Genomic DNA, 18,162 nt, shown 5'->3' on the forward strand with positions numbered 1-18,162 from the left:
GTTGTTATATCTTCTTGAGGTATTGGCCCTTTTCTCAATACATAATGTCCTTCTTTGTTTCTTGTAAAAATTTTTACTAAAGTCTCTTTTGTCTGATATCAATACAGCCACCTTTCTTTTGGTTACTATTTGCATGGAATATCCTTTTCCATCATTTCACTTTCAACCTAGTTGTGTCTTAGCATCTAAAGTGAGTCTCTTGTAGATAGCATATAGTTGAGTAATATATTTTGTTTTGTTTTTATCCATTTGGCAGATCTCTGCCTTTGGAGAGTTTAATCCATTTATATTTAAAGTAATTGATGATATGGGAGGACTGAATTCTGCCATTTTGCTGTTTGTTTTCTTTCTTTTTCATGGAAAGGCATTTTATTTTTATGTATGTATGTATGTATGGGGGCTGCATTGGGTCTTTGTTGCTGTGCACGGGCTTTCTCTAGTTGTGGCAAGTGGGGGCTACTCTTTGTTGTGGTGCATGGGCTTCTTATTATGGTGGCTTCTCTTATTGCGGAGCACAGGCTCTACGCACAAGGGCTTCAGTAGTTGTGGCCCGTGGGCTCTGTAGTTGTGGCTCGCGGGCCCTCGAGCACAGGCTCAGCAGTTGTGGCACACGGGCTTAGTTGCTCCGTGGTGTGTGGGATCTTCCTGGACCAGGGGTCAAACCTGTGTCCACTGCATTGGCAGGTGGATTCTTAACCACTGCGCCACCAGGGTAGTCCCAAGGCATTTTATTTTAAATACAGCAGTGTGTACATGTCAATCCCAAACTCCCATTCTATCCCTCCTCCCACCCTTCTCCCCAGTAACCATAAGTTCCTTCTCTAAGTCTGTGAGTCTATTTCTGTTTTGTAAATAAGTACATTTCTTTCATTTTTTCTTTTTGGATACAGCATATAAGTGATATCATATGATATTTGTCTTTCCCTGTCCTACTTATTTCACTTGGTATGATAATCTCTAGGTCCATCCATGTTGCTGCAAATGACATTATTTCATTCTTTTTAATGGCTGAGTAATATTCCATTGTATATATGTACCACATCTTTATCCATTCATCTGTCAGTGGACATTTAGGTCACTTCCATGTCTTGGCTATTGTAAACAGTACTGCAATGAACAATTGGGGTGTGTTTATCCTTCGAACCATGTTTTTCTCTGGGTATATGTTGAAGAGTGGGATTGCTGGATTATATGGTAGCTCTCTGATTTCCTTTTCTCCACACTTTCTAGTTATTTTCTTATTGGTTTCCCTGGTATAATGGGTTGAATAATGTCTAACAAAAATTTATGTTTACCTGGAACCTCAGGATATGACCATATTTAGAAATAGGGTCTTTGCAGATATAATTATTAAGATGCAGTTATATTGGATTAGAATGAGCCCTAATCCACTGGTGTCCTTATAAGAAGAGAAAACAGACACACAGAGAGGGAAGAACACCACGTGATGACTGAGATAGACGTTAGAATGATGCATCTATAAACCAAGGAATGCTAAAGATTCTTGGTAACCACTAGAAAAATAGGAAGAGGCAAGGAAGTGTTCTTCCCCAGAGCCTCCAAGAATATGGCCCTATCAGCACCTTGATTTCAGACTTCTAGACTCCAGACTGTGAGAGAATAAATTTCTGCTGTTCAAGTCACCCAGTTTGTGGTACTTAGTTACAGCAGCCTGAAGAAACTAATTACATTTGACAACGTATTAGTTTGAGTTAAGACCAACTTAGCCTCAATAGCATGTAAGACTCTGCTCCTATACAGCTCCATTCCTCCTCCTTTATTTTGTTGTTAACAGAAATTAACTCTTTATATATACATTGCCATTAATATAGATTTACAAGTATTGTTTTATGCATTTGTTTTTTCAAATCATATAGGAAAAAAGGAATTATAAACAAAATAATAATATAATACTGAATTTTATATTTACTTATGTAGTTACCTTTACTGGTGTTCTTTTTTCCTTTGTTTGTCTTTGAGTTACTGTCAAGTGTTTTTTCATTTCAACCTTAAGGAATCCTTTTAGCATTTTTTGTAGGGCAGGTGTACTAGTGGTGAACTGTCTCAGCTTTAGTTTATCTGGAAAAATCTTAATTTCTCCTTCATTTTTGAAGAATAGTTTTATTCAATATAGAAGCCTTGGTTGATAGCTTTTTTTTTTTTTCAGCTTTTTAAATATTTCATCCCAGTGCCTCTGGCCTTCTTGGTTTCTGATGAGGACTTGGCCACTAATCTTATTAAGGATCCCTTGTACATGACAAGTCTCTTCTTTTGCTGCTTTCAAGATTCTTTCTTTGTCTTTTTGCAGTTCAGTAATAACGTGGCTGTCTTTGAATTTATCCTACTTGCAGTTTGTTGATCTTCTTGAATGTATAGAGTCATATCTTTCATAAAAATTGGGGAGTTTTCAACCATTATTTCTTTCTGTTCCCTCACTTCTTCTGGGACTCCTATTATGCATATATTGGTCTACTTGGTGGTGTCCCACAGCTCTCCTAGGTTCTGTTCATTTTTCTTCATTCTTTTTTCTTTTTGCTCCTCAGGCTGGATAATTTCAGTTGTTCTGTCTTCAAGTTCACTGATTTTTTTCTTCTAGTGCTCCAGCATAGTGCTAAATCCATCTAATGAATTTTATTTATTTTTTGGTTTAATAATTAATTAATTAATTTGTTTATTTTAAAATTTAATAAATTAAAGTATAGTTGATTTACAATGTTGTGTTAGTTTTAGGTATACAGCACAGTGATTCAGTTATATGTGTATATGTATATTATTTTTCAGATTCTTTTCCATTATAGGTTATTATAAATTATTGAACATAGTTCCCTGTGCTATACAGTAGGTCCTTGTTGGTTATCTATTTTACGTATAGGAGTGTGTATGTATTAATCCCAAACTCCTAATTTATCCCTCCCCTCACTCTTCTCCTTTGGTAACCATAAGTTTGTTTTCTATGTCTGTGGGTCTATTCCTGTTTTGTAAATGAGTTCATTTTTTTAGGGTTCCACATATAAGCAATATCATATGATATTTGTCTTTGTCTCTGACTTACTCACTTAGTATGTTAATCTCTAGGTCCTATATGTTGCTGCAAATGTCATTATCTCATTCTTTTTTATGGCTGAGTAATATTCCAGTGTGTGTGTGTGTGTGTGTGTGTGTGTCTGTATGTGTGTAACACATTTTCTTTATCCATTCATCTGTTGTTGGACATGTAGGTTGCTTCCATGTCTTGGCTATCGTAAATAGTGCTGCAGTGAACATTGGGGTGCATGTATCTTTTTGAATTATAGTTTTCTCTGGATATATGCCCAGGAGTGGGATTGTAGGATCACTGAAATTCTTCCTGTCTGGGGCACTTCTGAAATTCTGGCAAAAAGGATAGTAGCTGCCCACACCATATCTGTTTTAGTCAGGACCAGTGCTCCTTGTGGCCTCCTAAGTAGGAAATGAACAGGGAGACATTGTCTACTCTTCTAGATTGGTAAGAAGGGGAAGCAGCCTAACAGCATTAGAAATATCCTGGCCTCAGAGTTCAGATACTGGCTCTGCCACTTCCTGTGGTGTGATGTAAGGCAGATCACTTCTCTGCACCTTGGATTCCTCATCTGTTGGGTGAATAACTTACCCTGGTTTGTCTGGGACTTTCCTGGTTTTATCACTGAAAGTACTGCATCTCAGGAAACCCCTTACATGCAGGGAAATCCTACTCATCTGTGAGATGAAGGTAATAGTACCTACCACAGGGTGGTTGTGAGGGGTAGAAAGAAGATACAGGGAAGCACCCAGGGCATGGTTGGTTCCATAGTCATTTAGTTGTTACTTATGCAAAGTGCAGAAGACTGGGAATGATGTACCAAACAGCTAAAACACTGACATGTAGACTTGCTTTCCATGAGGCACCTAAGAGCAGAATTCTGAGAGTTTTCTGTTAGTTCTACTTAACAATTTCTGCCAGCTATCCCTCTGGACACATCGCCGTGTGTCAGATCCCCATGTGCTGCAGAGGGAGAGCCATCACCTGCCTCTTTAATGACACACGCAGCTTCTCCTTCCTGGCCGTGTTCAATGCTGAAGGCCAGGGCTGCGTTCACTACAACCTGAAGGCCTGGTGAGTCAGTTGGGGGAATCTTGGCCCCATGGAAGTATCTCTGAGGGTGACAAAGTGGGGCACCGAGGTGCAAAGTAGGAGCCCCTGGGGAAAAGATGGACCAGGCAGTGTCCAGAGATCTAGGAAGACAGTGTGGCAGGGCCAAAGCAGTGCCTGTAGGGACATAGGTGCTTTGAGGCCCTTACTTGCTGGATTCATGTCATAGCCAATGAGAAGGGAAATTCCCCAAGTCCTACTCCACTTGTTCCCTCCAGAGCACTGAGATCTTCACTGTTAGCTAGATTCATGGAAGAATTCTTTAGGGGAGAGAAGTGTTTTATACTAGGAAGCAGTGAAGGAGAGGCCATGGGTAGCACATATTCTTGGTAGCCAAATGTTGATTTTGTCTGATTTTCCTAAGGAACTGTTCCAGGAGGGATTGACTTACTTTCATGTGACGGTTGTTCCATTTCCCATTTTGGTGCCTGAGATCTTATATGCTCAGGCTCCTGGGCTACGGGCACATGTTCCATTTCTCTCCCCCTTGGGTTAGGCCTGAGCCTCCACCATCTCCTTCAGATCTGACCTTCCCAACAGACTCCCCAGTGGCATCAACAGGTGTGAAGGGACATCAGACCATGTTAGGTGGGGTAAGTAGGGCCACCTGCAAGAGTCCACAGTTCCTCCACCTGGGGCAGAGTCTCAGAGCCCTGCCTGCCTATAGCCTGTAGTGATGGGGGCTTCCTTCCAGGTCCTGGAGGAAGCTCCTCATTTATGTATCTCTCCTAGCTGCCCATACGTCTTGGTGTTGGATGAGGAAGGTGGGACCGTCAACGACTACAAGGGCTACGTAGTCCACAAGTGGAGCTGGACCTCCAAGACGGAGACTTTGCTCTCTCTGGAATACAAGGTAGGGGTGGGCAGCAGAGGTGGGGCTTGCCACTGGGCTGTCCAGCGTTAAGAGCCAGAGGGCTACCTGTATGACAGGAGCCCTAGCCTCAAGGAGCTTGTAATATCAGAGGTTCCCACGTTGATGGGCAGTGGTCCAGGGCTGACTGAAGTGAACTTTTCACCAGCCTACAGCAACTGTTGGCTGCTGTACTGACCTTTCTTGGTAATATGCTTCCTGTTTTATTTTTATTATTAATGATATTATATTTTATAGTTAAAATGTCCTTTATTTTAGGAAGTAACTGTTACAGTAGTTGATAGTTTTATTTTTAATGCCTATGTGTGGCAATAAGAAAAGTAATTCTATGTTGGTCTCCCCAGTTTTTGTTGTTATAGTTTTACTATCTGTGAAACAAAAAAATCTGAGAGGTAAAGGAAGCTGATAGACACAAATCCTTTTTTCATTCATTTGGTTGTTCAGCTATTCATCAGAGTTATTAAATAATAAATGTTTAATTACTAATATTAAATAATAACTTAATACATTTAATATACTAATAAAGCAATTAAGTGTGCTTGTCACTTTACCTATGGCAGAGTTTCTCATCCCTGGAACTACTGACTTTTTGAGATGGATAATCCTTTTAATAACTGTGCATTGTAGGATATTTACCAGTATCTCCCTAGATGCCAGGAGTACCCCCTCTCCTAGTTGTGGCAACCAAAAATATCTCCAGACAGTGCCAAATGTCTTTGGGGGGCAAAAATCACCTGTTGTTGAAAATCACCAATCTAGGGGATAGAAAGATAGACAATACCCCTCAAGGAACTCAGAAATCTAGGGGAATAATAAGAATATGTGGTAGAGGGCTTCCCTGGTGGCGCAGTGGTTGGGAGTCTGCCTGCCGATGCGGGGGACGCGGGTTTGTGCCCCGGTCCGGGAGGATCCCATGTGCCACGGAGTGGCTGGGCCTGTGAGCCATGGCCGCTGGGCCTGCGCGTCCGGAGCCTGTGCTCCGCAACGGGAGAGGCCGCAGTGGTGAGAGGCCCGTGTACTGCAAAAAAAAAAAAAGAATATGTGGTAGAAAAGTATAAGGGCTGTGAGAGAAGGACAAGCTCATAAGGTTGGGATTCAGAGAAAGATCACAGAACATAGAATCCACCCAAGGTAAGAGTTACAGACAGAAGCACTGTTAGAGTTCATGGTAGGGCTCAAGCATCCTGTGTCATGCCCTTCCTGTTCATCCTCTGTGTTGACCACTGGATTCTCATTCTTATATCTCGATTCCTGTAGACCATACCACTGCTCAGAAACATTCAATTCCTTGAACGTGTATCACCCTTCCTACCCCACTGTCCTGAAATATAATACATCTTCTCTCTCTGCCAATCCAAATTTTCCCTCCTTCAAAGCCCTACTCAGACTTCCTGTTCTCATGGCACTCCAGTCCACACCCATTTCTCTCTTCTCCCAGTGCCCACTGTCTGGATTAAAAAGTAATCCGGACGGAAATGACAAATTTCAGTCATTGTACAATTAGTCATGTAATGAAGAGGTTCTCAGTTGTGGCTGCATATCAGAATCACCCATGGGACTTTAACAAAAATATAGATCCCAGGCACAGCCCTAGAGAGATTGTGATTCAGTTGGTCTGTCATAGGTTCTGGAGTTTGTAGTTTTCACAAGTCTTTCTATTGCTTGACCAGGTCCAAGATCTCCAGTCCAGGAGTGTATTGAGTTATTGCCTTACTATTTAACTTTTTGTAGTCGTATGAAAGTTTACAATCCAAAAAGATTATAAATTGGTTGCAGGCAGACACCATATGTTATATGTCAGTATGGCCAAGTGGACAGAGAACTCTGGGATGAGGGTCTGAGGAGCCACATACTAGTGTCAGCTTTGCCAAACCCTGGGTGTGCAGCTTTCTGAAAACCACTCAGCTTCTCTGAGTCTTGGTGGCTCATCAATACAAGGTGGGTCACAAGAGCCTCCCTCCTGCCTCACACTGCTTTTGTGAGAACTAAATGAAACAGTGGTGGGGAAGGTGCTTTGACACACTAAAGTGTTTCAGCAGTGTGTCTTAGTTCATTGTTCTGTTCCCTAGAGCTGCATACAGAAATGCACAACAGAGGCTGGTACAGTCAGGAGTGGCCTGGAACACAAGTGGCCTTGAGTTGTAACATGAGTGTGTGTGCATATTATTCTCATAGATACAGATAAGAAGGAGGGAGAGCATTCTGGATAGAGGAATATTATCTGTAAAGGCTTGGAGTTGGGACTCATGGTGGCATTGTTAAAAGTTCACAAGTGCTTCTCATGAAAGAAAAGTGGGCAAGAGCTGTATGTGTCAGGGGGGTGGAGGTGAGAGGCACTGGATGTCATGCTGAGGAGTTTGCATGCTGTCTTGGAGGCTGCAGTGGCAAGTTTGTTTCTGCCCAGATATTTATCGTTCCCAGCATTTTCATTCCTCTCTGAAAATCCAGTTTCCCTCCGGTATCATTTCTCTTCATCCTGAAAAATTTCCTTTAGCATTTCTTGAAATGGAGATCTTCTGGCAACAAATTCTGTTTTCTTTCATGTGAAAAATGTCTTTATGAAAGAATATTTTTGCCGGATATGGAATTCTGGTTGACGTTTTTTTCTATCAGCATTTTAAACATGTTCCACTGTCTCTGTCCTCCATAGTTTCTGATGAGAAGTTTGTAGTTATTCAAATCATTGTTCATTTTCTCTCATTCCTTTCAAGATTTTCTCTTTTAGTTTTCTAAGTTTGACTATGATGTGTCTGCGTGTGGTTGTCTTCATATAAATTCTGTTTGGGGTTTACTGAGCTACTTTAATCTGTAAATTCACATCCTTCAACAAATTTGGGGAGTCTTCTGCCATTGTTTTAGGGGAAGAATGCACTCCAGTCTCCTTCCTTTTCTTCTGAGACTCCAATTACATGTATTTTAGACCTTTTATGTTGTCCCAAAGGTCCCTGAGTCTCTGTTCTTTTTGTTGTTGTCCAATATTTTTCTGTTTACTTTTCAGATTGGATAATTTACATGGATCTATCTCCAAATTCACTGACTTTATTCTGTCATTTCCATTCTGCTGTTATGCTAATCCTGTGATGTTTAAAAATTCCAGATATTTATTTTCAACTCTATGATTTCTGTTTAGTTTTTTATATTTTTTGTTTCTCTGCTGAGATTTCCTAATTTTTCTTTCATTACAAATATATTTTCCTTTGCCTCATTGAGCATAGTTAAGTTAGCTGCTATAAAGCCTTGTCTGGTAATTTCAACATCTGGGACATATCAGACAGGATTGGTTATTTGTTGCCTTGAGAACAGCTCACACTTCACTGGCTCTTCACACGTTGAGTTATTTTGGATTGCTGACATTGTGGATGTTATGTTTTAGAGTCTCTGAGTTCTGATGTATTTCTCTGAAGAGTGTTGATTTTTTTTGTTTTAACAGGCAATGGGCTTGTTTAGACTCATAATGCAAACTTTGTCTCACACGCAGTGGGCAGCAGCTCAAATCTCAGTTCAGTCTTCTGTTTACCTGGAAGTAAACTGCCTCAAGTTTTCACGCTCACACATGGTTCAGGGATCAGCCAAAGTTGTGGACTGTTTAATCATAGCATTTGGGACTCTACTTCTCTGTCTCTTCTGTAATTCTCTCCTTACTTTTCTGTGACTGTAGTTGACCCCAGGTTTTCTCCTTTGGTTCTTTGGGCCAGAAAGAACTCATCCCACGTTGATCCTTTTAAGTTTTGACTCTTCGAAATCTGCCTGCTTTTGCTTACTCTTCTGAGCCTTTGGGTAGTTGTTTTTTGTATTTTTTCCAAGTTCTGTGGGAGGATCAGCCTGTTAGGACCTGACTCAGCTATAGTGGGAGTATAACCAGCAGGTTAGTTTTTAAGCTGAGGGCTGGTATGCTCCATCCAGCATTTATGTGGAAGGTTGACTGGAGAGGGAAAGATCAGCAGATGGGGCTAGTAGAAAGACTAGTTAAGGAGTTACTAGCCAGACTTGACATGATGGAGGGTATTAGTAATATTTTTTAAAGGGGCCATTTCAGTAAAATAAATCAGTGGCATTCAGAAATGGGCTGTAGGGGATAAATGAGAGGAGGAGGGAATTATAGATGACTCCACATGGAGTGTGTGTGTCTGGGTGGAAACAAAGCAGTTTCTGAGAGGCTCAGAGACCCATATGGTTTTTGATGTGCTAATTGGTCTCAGTGGACATCTCTCTCTGGACAGGGATCCTCACCTAGAACGAGAGATTGGGGATGATATGCACGTGATATACATGTGGCTCACAAACTCCCAGGAAGATGAGCAGTGGCTGAGTTCACAGAGCACCATCGTTGGGACATTGGGAAGAGGAAGAGAAACCACCCAGGGGCCAAGATAATTAAAAACAGCTCTACCAAGCTAAGCCCTTTGCTTATTTTATCTGTGAAATCTGCTTAGGGCCCCAGAGAAAGATTCTGTTATTGTCCCCTGGCTCAGAGAAGCTAAGCAACCTGCCTCAAGTGTCCAACCACAGTGCTTGAGCTCCCAGCCACAGCTCACAGCTCTGTTCTACAGTCTCTAGAAGGAGAACTGGAGCAGGTAGTGTCTCTCTTAAGTGAGAGTGATCTACAAGTTTGAAGATGTCACACACTTGGCAGGAAGATGGTCATGGATCAGATGTTTTCAGAGTGTGGAAGGGGACTAGCATCCAGGCTGCAGAGAATGAGGAAGGGGCTGGGCTGGATGGTGAGGAAATTGAGTGTGGATCTCTGGACCAGCAAGTGGAATCCTAGAAGGAAATGGAAGGAGTGAAGATGGAGAGCACTTTCTTAGTTCCGAGGAGTTCTGGGGCACGTGTAGGTCAGGGGCTGTAGAGCTACAGACGCCCAGACCCTGGTGGGGCCACTGTGCATAAATAACTCTCTGCACACCTGAACCACCCAGGGCCTTACGTGCGTGTTGCTCTGCCACATCCTGACAATATCTGCTCGTGTTTGGTGTGGGCCTTTGTGATTTAGAAAGCCACTTCCATAATCTTTATCTTATTTGAACCTAACATGAGCATTTTGACTCTGATATTGAAGATTGGGAGCTTCAGGGAGGTCCAGTGGCTTGCTAACCAGAGGCAGACCTGGGACTCACTCCAGGCCACAGAGTTCTTAGTGAGGAGTGAGTTGCTATAAGGGCAACTCACCCTCCCTGTGTTCTTCTCTGGGACTTTTACCTAGGAAATCCCACCATTTTGGAAGTGATGAAAAAGGGTGGCCCCTCCTCAGGGGAGGAGTGGTGACACATTTGGTGACTGCAGGAGAAGGAAATGAGCATGTGTGGCACGGCCCTGGCTAGGTTCCCTTTTGCCATCTGCCCACCCACCTGCAGAGGGGTGAGTTCTGGTCCCCCTGCCAAGGTAGCTCTGCGTGCTTTCCTAGTCAGACCTGGTGCCTGGATGGACCCAGCATCAGATTCAGGGACAGTGTTGGCTTCTGACTCCTATCCAACTCTACCAGAATGAAAGCTGACTCGCCTGTTGGATCCCTGTGTCTCCTTCACAGTTGGTTACAGGTTTGGGTTGGAAAGGGAAAGGGCAGGGGTAAAGAACCATCATTATTTTTTCTGCATATCCCTCAAAGAAAAATTGGAATTCTTATGTGTTCTCCCTGAAAACAGGGTTCTAGCATAATAACCAGAAAAATCTTACAGCTCTCTTAGGCCCCAGCCAAGAGGGGTTTTGTGTTTTGTGGTTTTCTGTTGTCCCACCTACCCGGTCAGGAACGGGTAGGTGGACAACAGAAGCAGGGATCCACTGAGTCCTGGTTTCTTCATCCACAGGTGAATGAGCAGATGAAGCTGATGGTGCTAGGACAGGATTCTATCATGGCCACCTTTACCTCCCTGAATGAGATAGTAACACTCCCCATATCGGCCAACGGCTGTCCGCATGGGACATTGCACAATAAACGGGTAAGGCACACAGACCAGTCACCCAGGCCTGACCCCAGAGTGTTTCAACATGGATTGTCACTTTGGAATGCCTTTGTTCTTCCTGCCTCCCCGACCCATACAAGGCCCCACCTCTTTACCTGTCTAATGGACTTGTACTCATCGTTCACTGTCTGACTTTAGTACCACCTTCTCTGTGAAACTTCTATCAAGAGTCTTTCAGGGGCTTCCCTGGTGGCGCAGTGGTTGAGAGTCTGCCTGCTGATGCAGGGGACACGGGTTCGTGCCGCGGTCTGGGAAGATCCCACGTGCCGCGGAGCGGCTGGGCCTGTGAGCCATGGCCGCTGAGCCTGCGCGTCCAGAGCCTGTGCTCTGCAATGGGAGAGGCCACAACAGTGAGAGGCCCACGTACTGCAAAAAAAAAAAAAAGAAACTGTATTGGCTCAGTAAACTGAAAAGTCAGTCTGTAGATAGGCAGCATCAGGCATGGCTGGATCCAGGCCCTCAAAGGATTCCATCAGATCTTCCCATCTCTTGGCTCTGCCTTCCTCTTTGTTGGCTCTATTTCCAAGGAGTTTCTCTTATTATGGTGACAAGATGGTCATGAGCCTCTCCAGGCTTATTGTTCTACCAGCTTTGGTCTCCCCAGGAAAAAGAGGACTTCTCTTTGCTAAGCACTTCAGTAGAGGTGCCGACACCAACATCATTGGCTCCATCTACTTCCTGCACCTGAAATGTTCTCTGTGGTGAGGTATGTGTGTTGCTCTTACTAGCCAGGCTCGAGTAGTCATGTCCATCCCGAGCCGAGGGGTGTGATCAGCCCCAGGTATACCACTCGGGCAAACGATTAGGCAGGAGTGTGTTCCATAAAGGAAAATTACGGTGCTGTTACCAGAAAAGGGAGATATGATGCCGGATAGCGTAACTGCCCATGTATTGATGACCCTCTCCACCACCCCCTTTCCCATCCCAGGTAGAGTCTGCCTGTCCCCTTGCTCAGCCCTCCCAGCAGTGACTCACCTCCATTCCAACACTGCTTTATTTACAAGCCAGCCTTCTCTACCAAAGTGGGAATTCCCTGTGATTCCTACAGGTACTGTTGCCCTGAAGCACAGGGACTGCTTCAAATGAAGCACTTGCTAAGGGGGTAGGTGAGCCAGTGTTGGAGTCTGGAAACTCAGTTCTTCATTCACTGGGTCTTTGTGGATCCTACTGTGTGCCTGGTCCAGAGTCAACATTGTGGAAAGAGATGGAGAGGATGAGGGGACAAAGTCCCTGATCCCTGAGGAGTTTATAGTCTGGAAGATAATAGTTGACATTCACCATGAGACTGGGGTGGCCATGGGCTCCTTGGTGGCACTGACTGCTGGCATTACACACAGGGGATTGGCTCACTCAAGAAGCCTCCTTGGAGTGGGAGCCAGGGGGACCACACCTCCCAGTCTTCCCGGGGCCAGTCCCGGTTTACGCCTATCAGCCCAGGAGTTATTAGTAGCATCCCTTTCACTCTTAGAAGTGTCCCAGTTTGGCTGATAAATTATAGTCACTCTGAAGGAGGCGTTTGCACTGTGAGGGCATTTGCCACTACATGCCAACAGGCTCGCAGGGCTGACAGAGCCCATAGGAGCAGCCAGCCCCACGTCTCCCCTTTACATGGGGACACGCGAGGCTGGCATTTGTTGGAGACCCATGTTATCTAAACAAGACACAGAGAACACCTGTGTTTTTCCTGGAGGGAAGCGTTGCACCTGTTTTTTTCACTGCTCTTACATTTCAGCAGCATTTCAACTTCATTAGTTGATTAGCTAATTCAATAAACATGTATTAGCGGGCTTCCCTGGTGGCGCAGTGGTTGAGAGTCCGTCTGCCTGCCGATGCAGGGGACATGGGTTCATGCCCGGTCTGGGAAGATCCCACATGCCGCGGAGCAGCTGGGCCCGTGAGCCATGGCCGCTGAGGCTGTGCATCCAGAGCCTGGGCTCTGGAACGGGAGAGGCCACAACAGCGAGAGGCCCGCGTACCGCAAAAAAAACACCCCAAAACATGTATTAGCACCTGCCGTGTGCCGGATTGGCTGCCGGGGATGTCGAAGTGAAAGAAGCCTCACTCCCTCTAGTCTCTGAAATACTTTCACTCTAATGGAAGGGGCAAAAGCATCAACACAGGTTTGTGATCCAGCTTGACTGGTGTGGTGTGTGGGAGAGAGGGGCGCTGAGGGAGCTGGTGGGTTCGTTAAAGGGATCTCATTGAGCACCCAGGAAACTCAGACGCCAGTGACTTCAGCCTACATTCCTCATGCCAAAGAGCAAAAACAACGCCAGGATTTTGAGTTCATCAGGGCTGAGATGACTGCTGATTGATGAGTCCATTCCGTCAATTTGTATGACAATGAGTCCATTCTGTCAATTTGTATGTTAAAAAATGTGCATTTACTTATCAAAGGCAATAGATAATAGAAAAATTTTTGTTCACATAAAATTGCAGTAATGTTTTGTTTTTCTGGCAACCTCTTGTCTGGTAATCTCTGAAATTTGGAACATGGCTAAGCAGATGAAGGCCCCCATGAACAGCTGAGAGAAATCACTCAAAGTTCCATGTACCGAACATGTCCTCTTGGCCTAGGAAAGCCCCTCAGTCATTCACATCTTATGTTTTCTTAGCTAAATGCAGCCTTAGAGAGCTAGAATCAGAGGTCCAGAGCTGCCCAATATGGTAGCCAGGAGTCACAAATGGCTATTGAGCCCTTGAAATGTGACAATTCCAGGCTGAGATGGGCTGGAAGTGAAAGCACACGCTGCATTTCAAAGACTTAGTATGAAAAGAGAATGTAGCATTTCTTATTGATCATTTATTTTGATTACATGTTGCAATAATCATATTTTTGATGTACTGGGTTAGATAAATATGTTGTTAGAATTAATTTCATCTTCTGAGAATGTTTTTATCTATTTATTTATTTTTGACTGCGTTGGGCTTTGTTGCTGCGCTCAGGCTTTCTCTAGTTGTGGTGAGCGGGGGCTACACTTTGTTGCAGTGCACGGGCTTTTCATTGCAGTGGCTTCCCTTGCTGTGGAGCACTGGCTCCAGGTGCGCGGGCTTCAGTAGCTGTGGCTCACAGACTCTAGAGTGCAGGCTCAGTAGTTGTGGCTCACGGGCTCTAGAGTGCAGGCTCAGTAGTTGCTGTGCGCGGGCTTAGTTGTTCCACGACATGTGGGATCTTCCCAGACCAGGGCTCAAACCCGTGTCCCCTACATTGACAGGCGGATTCTTAACCACTGCGCCACCAGGGAAGTTCCCTGAGAATGTTTTTTTGTTTGTTTGTTTCTTTCTTTCTTTTTTTGTGGTACGTGGGCCTCTCACTGTTGTGGCCTCTCCCGTTGCGGAGCACAGGCTCCGGACGCACAGGCTCAGCAGCCGTGGCTCACGGGCCTAGCCGCTCCGCGGCATGTGGGATCTTCCCGGACCGGGGCATGAACCCATGTCCCCTGCATCGGCAGGCGGACTCTGAACCGCTGCGCCACCAGGGAAGCCTGAGAATGTTTTTAATGTGGCTTCAGGAATGTTCAAAGCCACACATGCAGTTCGCATTATATTTTTAGTGAACAGTGGGGATCTAAAGGTGGAGTCCTCATTAAGGGAAGCTTGCAGAGGCTGACAGTGTGGAAGGAGGCTGGAAGTTATCTATTAAAAAGAACATTGTAACTCAAAAAGCATAACCATCTTGGAGACATCTAGCGTAGGGATAAAGAGACAAACGGAATTAAAACAGCTTCTGAAAACCACCGCATTCTAGAGGATAGTTGTTGATGTTGAGCAAGGAGACTGACTTGCCCCCGAGCATCCTCGTCTTAACCTCTTCTGTTTGAGAGAGCAGGGTGGTGTACTGTATATTACAACCTTCTGACTAGATAAACAACAACAAATGAAGACTTATTGTGGGTAACAGGATTTCCAAATGTTGACCCTAGCTTCTAGGTTAAGCATCTTGGAATATTTTTATGTGAAATCTCAAGGCTGGCAGAGAGCCTCAGCTAGGAGGTGGCCTCAGGCCTTCCCTTTCCTTGCTGGGCCTCAGTTTCCCAATTTGTATAGTGATGTGTAAAGGCCCACCCAGCTATCCCACACTTCTCTCCTGGGACTTTAAAAATCCATTCAACTGCAATCGTGTGTGTATGTGTGTGTGTGTGTGTGTGTGTGTGTGTGTGTTTGGAGCTGGTTGTCACCCACTCATCAGCAAACCTGTGGCCATCTAGGAAAGCTGAGGGGTGTGAGTAGGGTGGTCTCTTCCCTCACACTCCCTGTCAGTGGAAAACTTGTTAAACCCATCACCCTGGAAGGAACCACCCATCAGAGCGATAGGCAGAATGGCAGCCCCAGCTTTTATAGCCCTGCGGCCAGGCTCCTCACTAAATTTTCTATCAAGACAGCGCTTTGGAAGCGAGGAAACGCCTCAATTTAAATGCTTTAGTAGCCCAGTGCTGCCTCAGATCCTTTTGGGAAGCAAGACTGGGTATAAATTATAAATAAATAAATAAAATTAGCCCAGAGGCAGAGGTTGGGGCCAACAAACAGAAGGATGGTTGAGGCTTTGCTATTAATTGGAGCATCGTTTACAGAAGCCCTGCCTACATGACAAAGAGGGATACGTGGCTGACTTTATCGCTCTTCAGAAAGTCTGTCCACCACTCACCCTGCTCTCTCCACCTGAGGCTTCAATTCTGCAGAGGAAAAATTATTTCACACCTCCTCTGTGTGAAGTGGGAGATACAGACTGCATGGACCCTGCCTTCAGGGCTGACGAAGTTTAGGGATAAAGAAAGTAAAAAGTGACCAGAACCCAGGGCAAGAAGGACAGGAATGAGCAGATGTGCAAGCTCAATGTGGGGAGTGATTGCTGGTAGCTTAGCAAGTCTGTAACGCCTTCCTGAAGAAAATGTCACACCCTGATTGCCATTAACTCCAGAATCTGAACTAGTTCCGCCCCGGGCAGAGGCAGAGGTTGAACTGCAGGGCGGCCTCACTGTCCCATAGGAGCTCCGGAGCCAGTGTGGCCCTTCGGAGTAATCCTGAACTGAGGCCGGAGGCCTGGGCCTTGGTGCCCATGGGAACCAGTCAATCTGTGTAACCCTGGCCTAGGGCAGTCTCTCAGCAGAGAGCGGCCAGCAGGGTGAAGAGCGTTCTGTGGGTCGTGCGATAGAGGGAGACAGGCAGCAAACGTCCAGAGAGGCGTTTGTCCATCCAGTTATTCATAGCGCAACAAGCATTAATTGAGTGCCTTCTGTGCGATGGGCACTTGGACACAAAGGAGACCAAAACCCGATCCTTGTCCTCTAGGAGCTCAGAGTCTGGCTGGGGAGACAGGCTCCCACGCAACTGATCACTTCACAAAGGGCTAACCTCTGTCTTCAGGCTGCATAGAGAAAGTGGTGAGGGTCCAAGGCAAGGAACAGTTCTGCCCAGTGCAACCAACCTCCCTGGGGGGGGACGTTTGAGGTGGGTTGGGTCAGCGTGTGCGGATTCACTGGGCTGAGGGGAGAGAGGTGGGTCCCAGGCAGGAGCGGCACATCCTCTAAGCCAGGGCTTAGCCTTGTGGTCACTGGGCTGGGCAGACGGCTCCTGGCGGGGCAGGTGACAATGCCCTTCCCCTCGGCCTTTCCCCAGATGACCCACAGAATCAGCAGCATGGATGAAAAGATGTCTAAGATGAGTCGGGCCCTGGCAGAGATCAAGAGGCGGTTTCAGAAGACAGTGTCCCAGTTCATGAACTCCGTCCTGCTGGCGGCAGGTAAGGAGACTATATAGTACAATTATAAATCTTACTACCTAGCGTTATAAATATTTCTTTGTTTTCCCATCCCCGCCCCCCACTCCTGCTTGGAGTTCCCAGAGGCAGGGAACTCCTGTATGGGGTCATCTTTATGACCAGTGCCCAACATTTAGTAAATGTTTGGTAAGTGAATAAAGAAATGAGAGGCCCTTGGCCAGTCTAGCAGAGAAAGCAAAAGAAAAATACAACAAAGAACATAGATGGAAATGACTTAAGTCTGGAGGCACAGGGAACAACATGGATGCATAGTGTACCCAGCCTCTACATTGAGTGCTATTAAGGACACAAAGCTGAATGAAACACAGGCCCGTGGGGGAGGACGGATCAAAGCTGGGTCTTGACAGATGGCCAGAACTGAGATTGATTTGTTCTTCCATTCAGCTAGCACTTACTGATCCACTAGCTGCACTAGGGTGGGAGCACTGGGCCAGACAACGGGAGGCAGCAGACTGCGAGAGTAATGGCCTGGAGGGGGAGCTGTGCAGTCTCACAGCAGGGCATGGCGGCCAGGCCACGCCGGGGAGTGACACCAGTGTCTTCTGTTCACAGGCTTGTTCACCGTAGAATATCCAGTAAAGGAAGAGGCAGAAATCATTCAGACCAGATTAAGGTCCGGGCCCTATCCTGAGCACGCCACCAAGCTGAGTTTATACTCAGGAGAAATCCTTTTATTACGATCTCAGTCAGCCCAACCCGAATCCTCAATTGGAGAGTCTTCGAAGGAGGAGCCTGTGTTGGCTCCTGTGATCACCACTCGGAAGAAGCGCATCAAGGTCCAGGCCAAGGCCACGGTCACACCCAGGTGGGCTTGGGCCTTCATTTCTTCCGGCTTCTGTGTGTCAGATGCTGAGATGGGTAGTAAACACGCGATGGTGAACAAAATAGATGAGGCCCCTCCTCTTGGAGTTGAAATTTTAGGGGTGGGGAAAGATAGAAGATAAACATGTGAAGAGCTGAACTATTTTAGTTAGGGATAAGGCTGGGAAGAAAGCAGACCGGGGACATGGGTTAGAGCCGAGGCTGGCAAATTGCGGTCAGGGGCCAAATCTGGCCCCACTGCCTGCCTTTTTTATGCGTGAGCTAAAAGTCGTTTTTATGTTTTTAAATTTATTTATTTATTTATTTATTTTTGGCTGCATTGGGTCTTCATTACTGTGCGTGGGCTTTCTCTGGTTGCTGCGAGTGGGGGCTACTCTTCATTGTGGTGAGCGGGCTTCTCATTGTGGTGGCTTCTCTTGTTGCGGAGCACGGGCTCTAGGCACGCAGGTTTCATTAGTTGTGGCACGTGGGCTCAATAGTCGTGGTTCACAGGCTTTAGAGCACAGGCTCAGTAGTTGTGGCTCACGGGCTTTAGAGCGCAGGCTCAGTAGTTGTGGCTTGTGGGCTCTAGAACGCAGGCTCA

General features: G+C 45.6%; 1 protein-coding gene across 1 annotated transcript in view; it reads left to right on the plus strand.

Annotated features, from left to right (window-relative positions):
* The window catches only part of FAM194C (family with sequence similarity 149 member C), a 37,124-nt gene extending 19,423 nt beyond the window's left edge, over positions 1-17,701 (plus strand). Inside the window, 5 exon segments of the mRNA XM_024756482.1 lie at positions 3,959-4,111; positions 4,880-5,000; positions 10,823-10,954; positions 16,595-16,718; positions 17,310-17,701. Coding sequence (XP_024612250.1) covers positions 3,959-4,111; positions 4,880-5,000; positions 10,823-10,954; positions 16,595-16,718; positions 17,310-17,701 — 922 coding nt within the window.
* Positions 17,702-18,162: the final 461 nt, after the last annotated feature.

Source organism: Neophocaena asiaeorientalis, unplaced genomic scaffold (assembly GCF_003031525.2).
Source record: "Neophocaena asiaeorientalis asiaeorientalis breed wild unplaced genomic scaffold, Neophocaena_asiaeorientalis_V1.1 scaffold392, whole genome shotgun sequence".
In the NCBI taxonomy this organism is placed as follows: domain Eukaryota; kingdom Metazoa; phylum Chordata; class Mammalia; order Artiodactyla; family Phocoenidae; genus Neophocaena; species Neophocaena asiaeorientalis.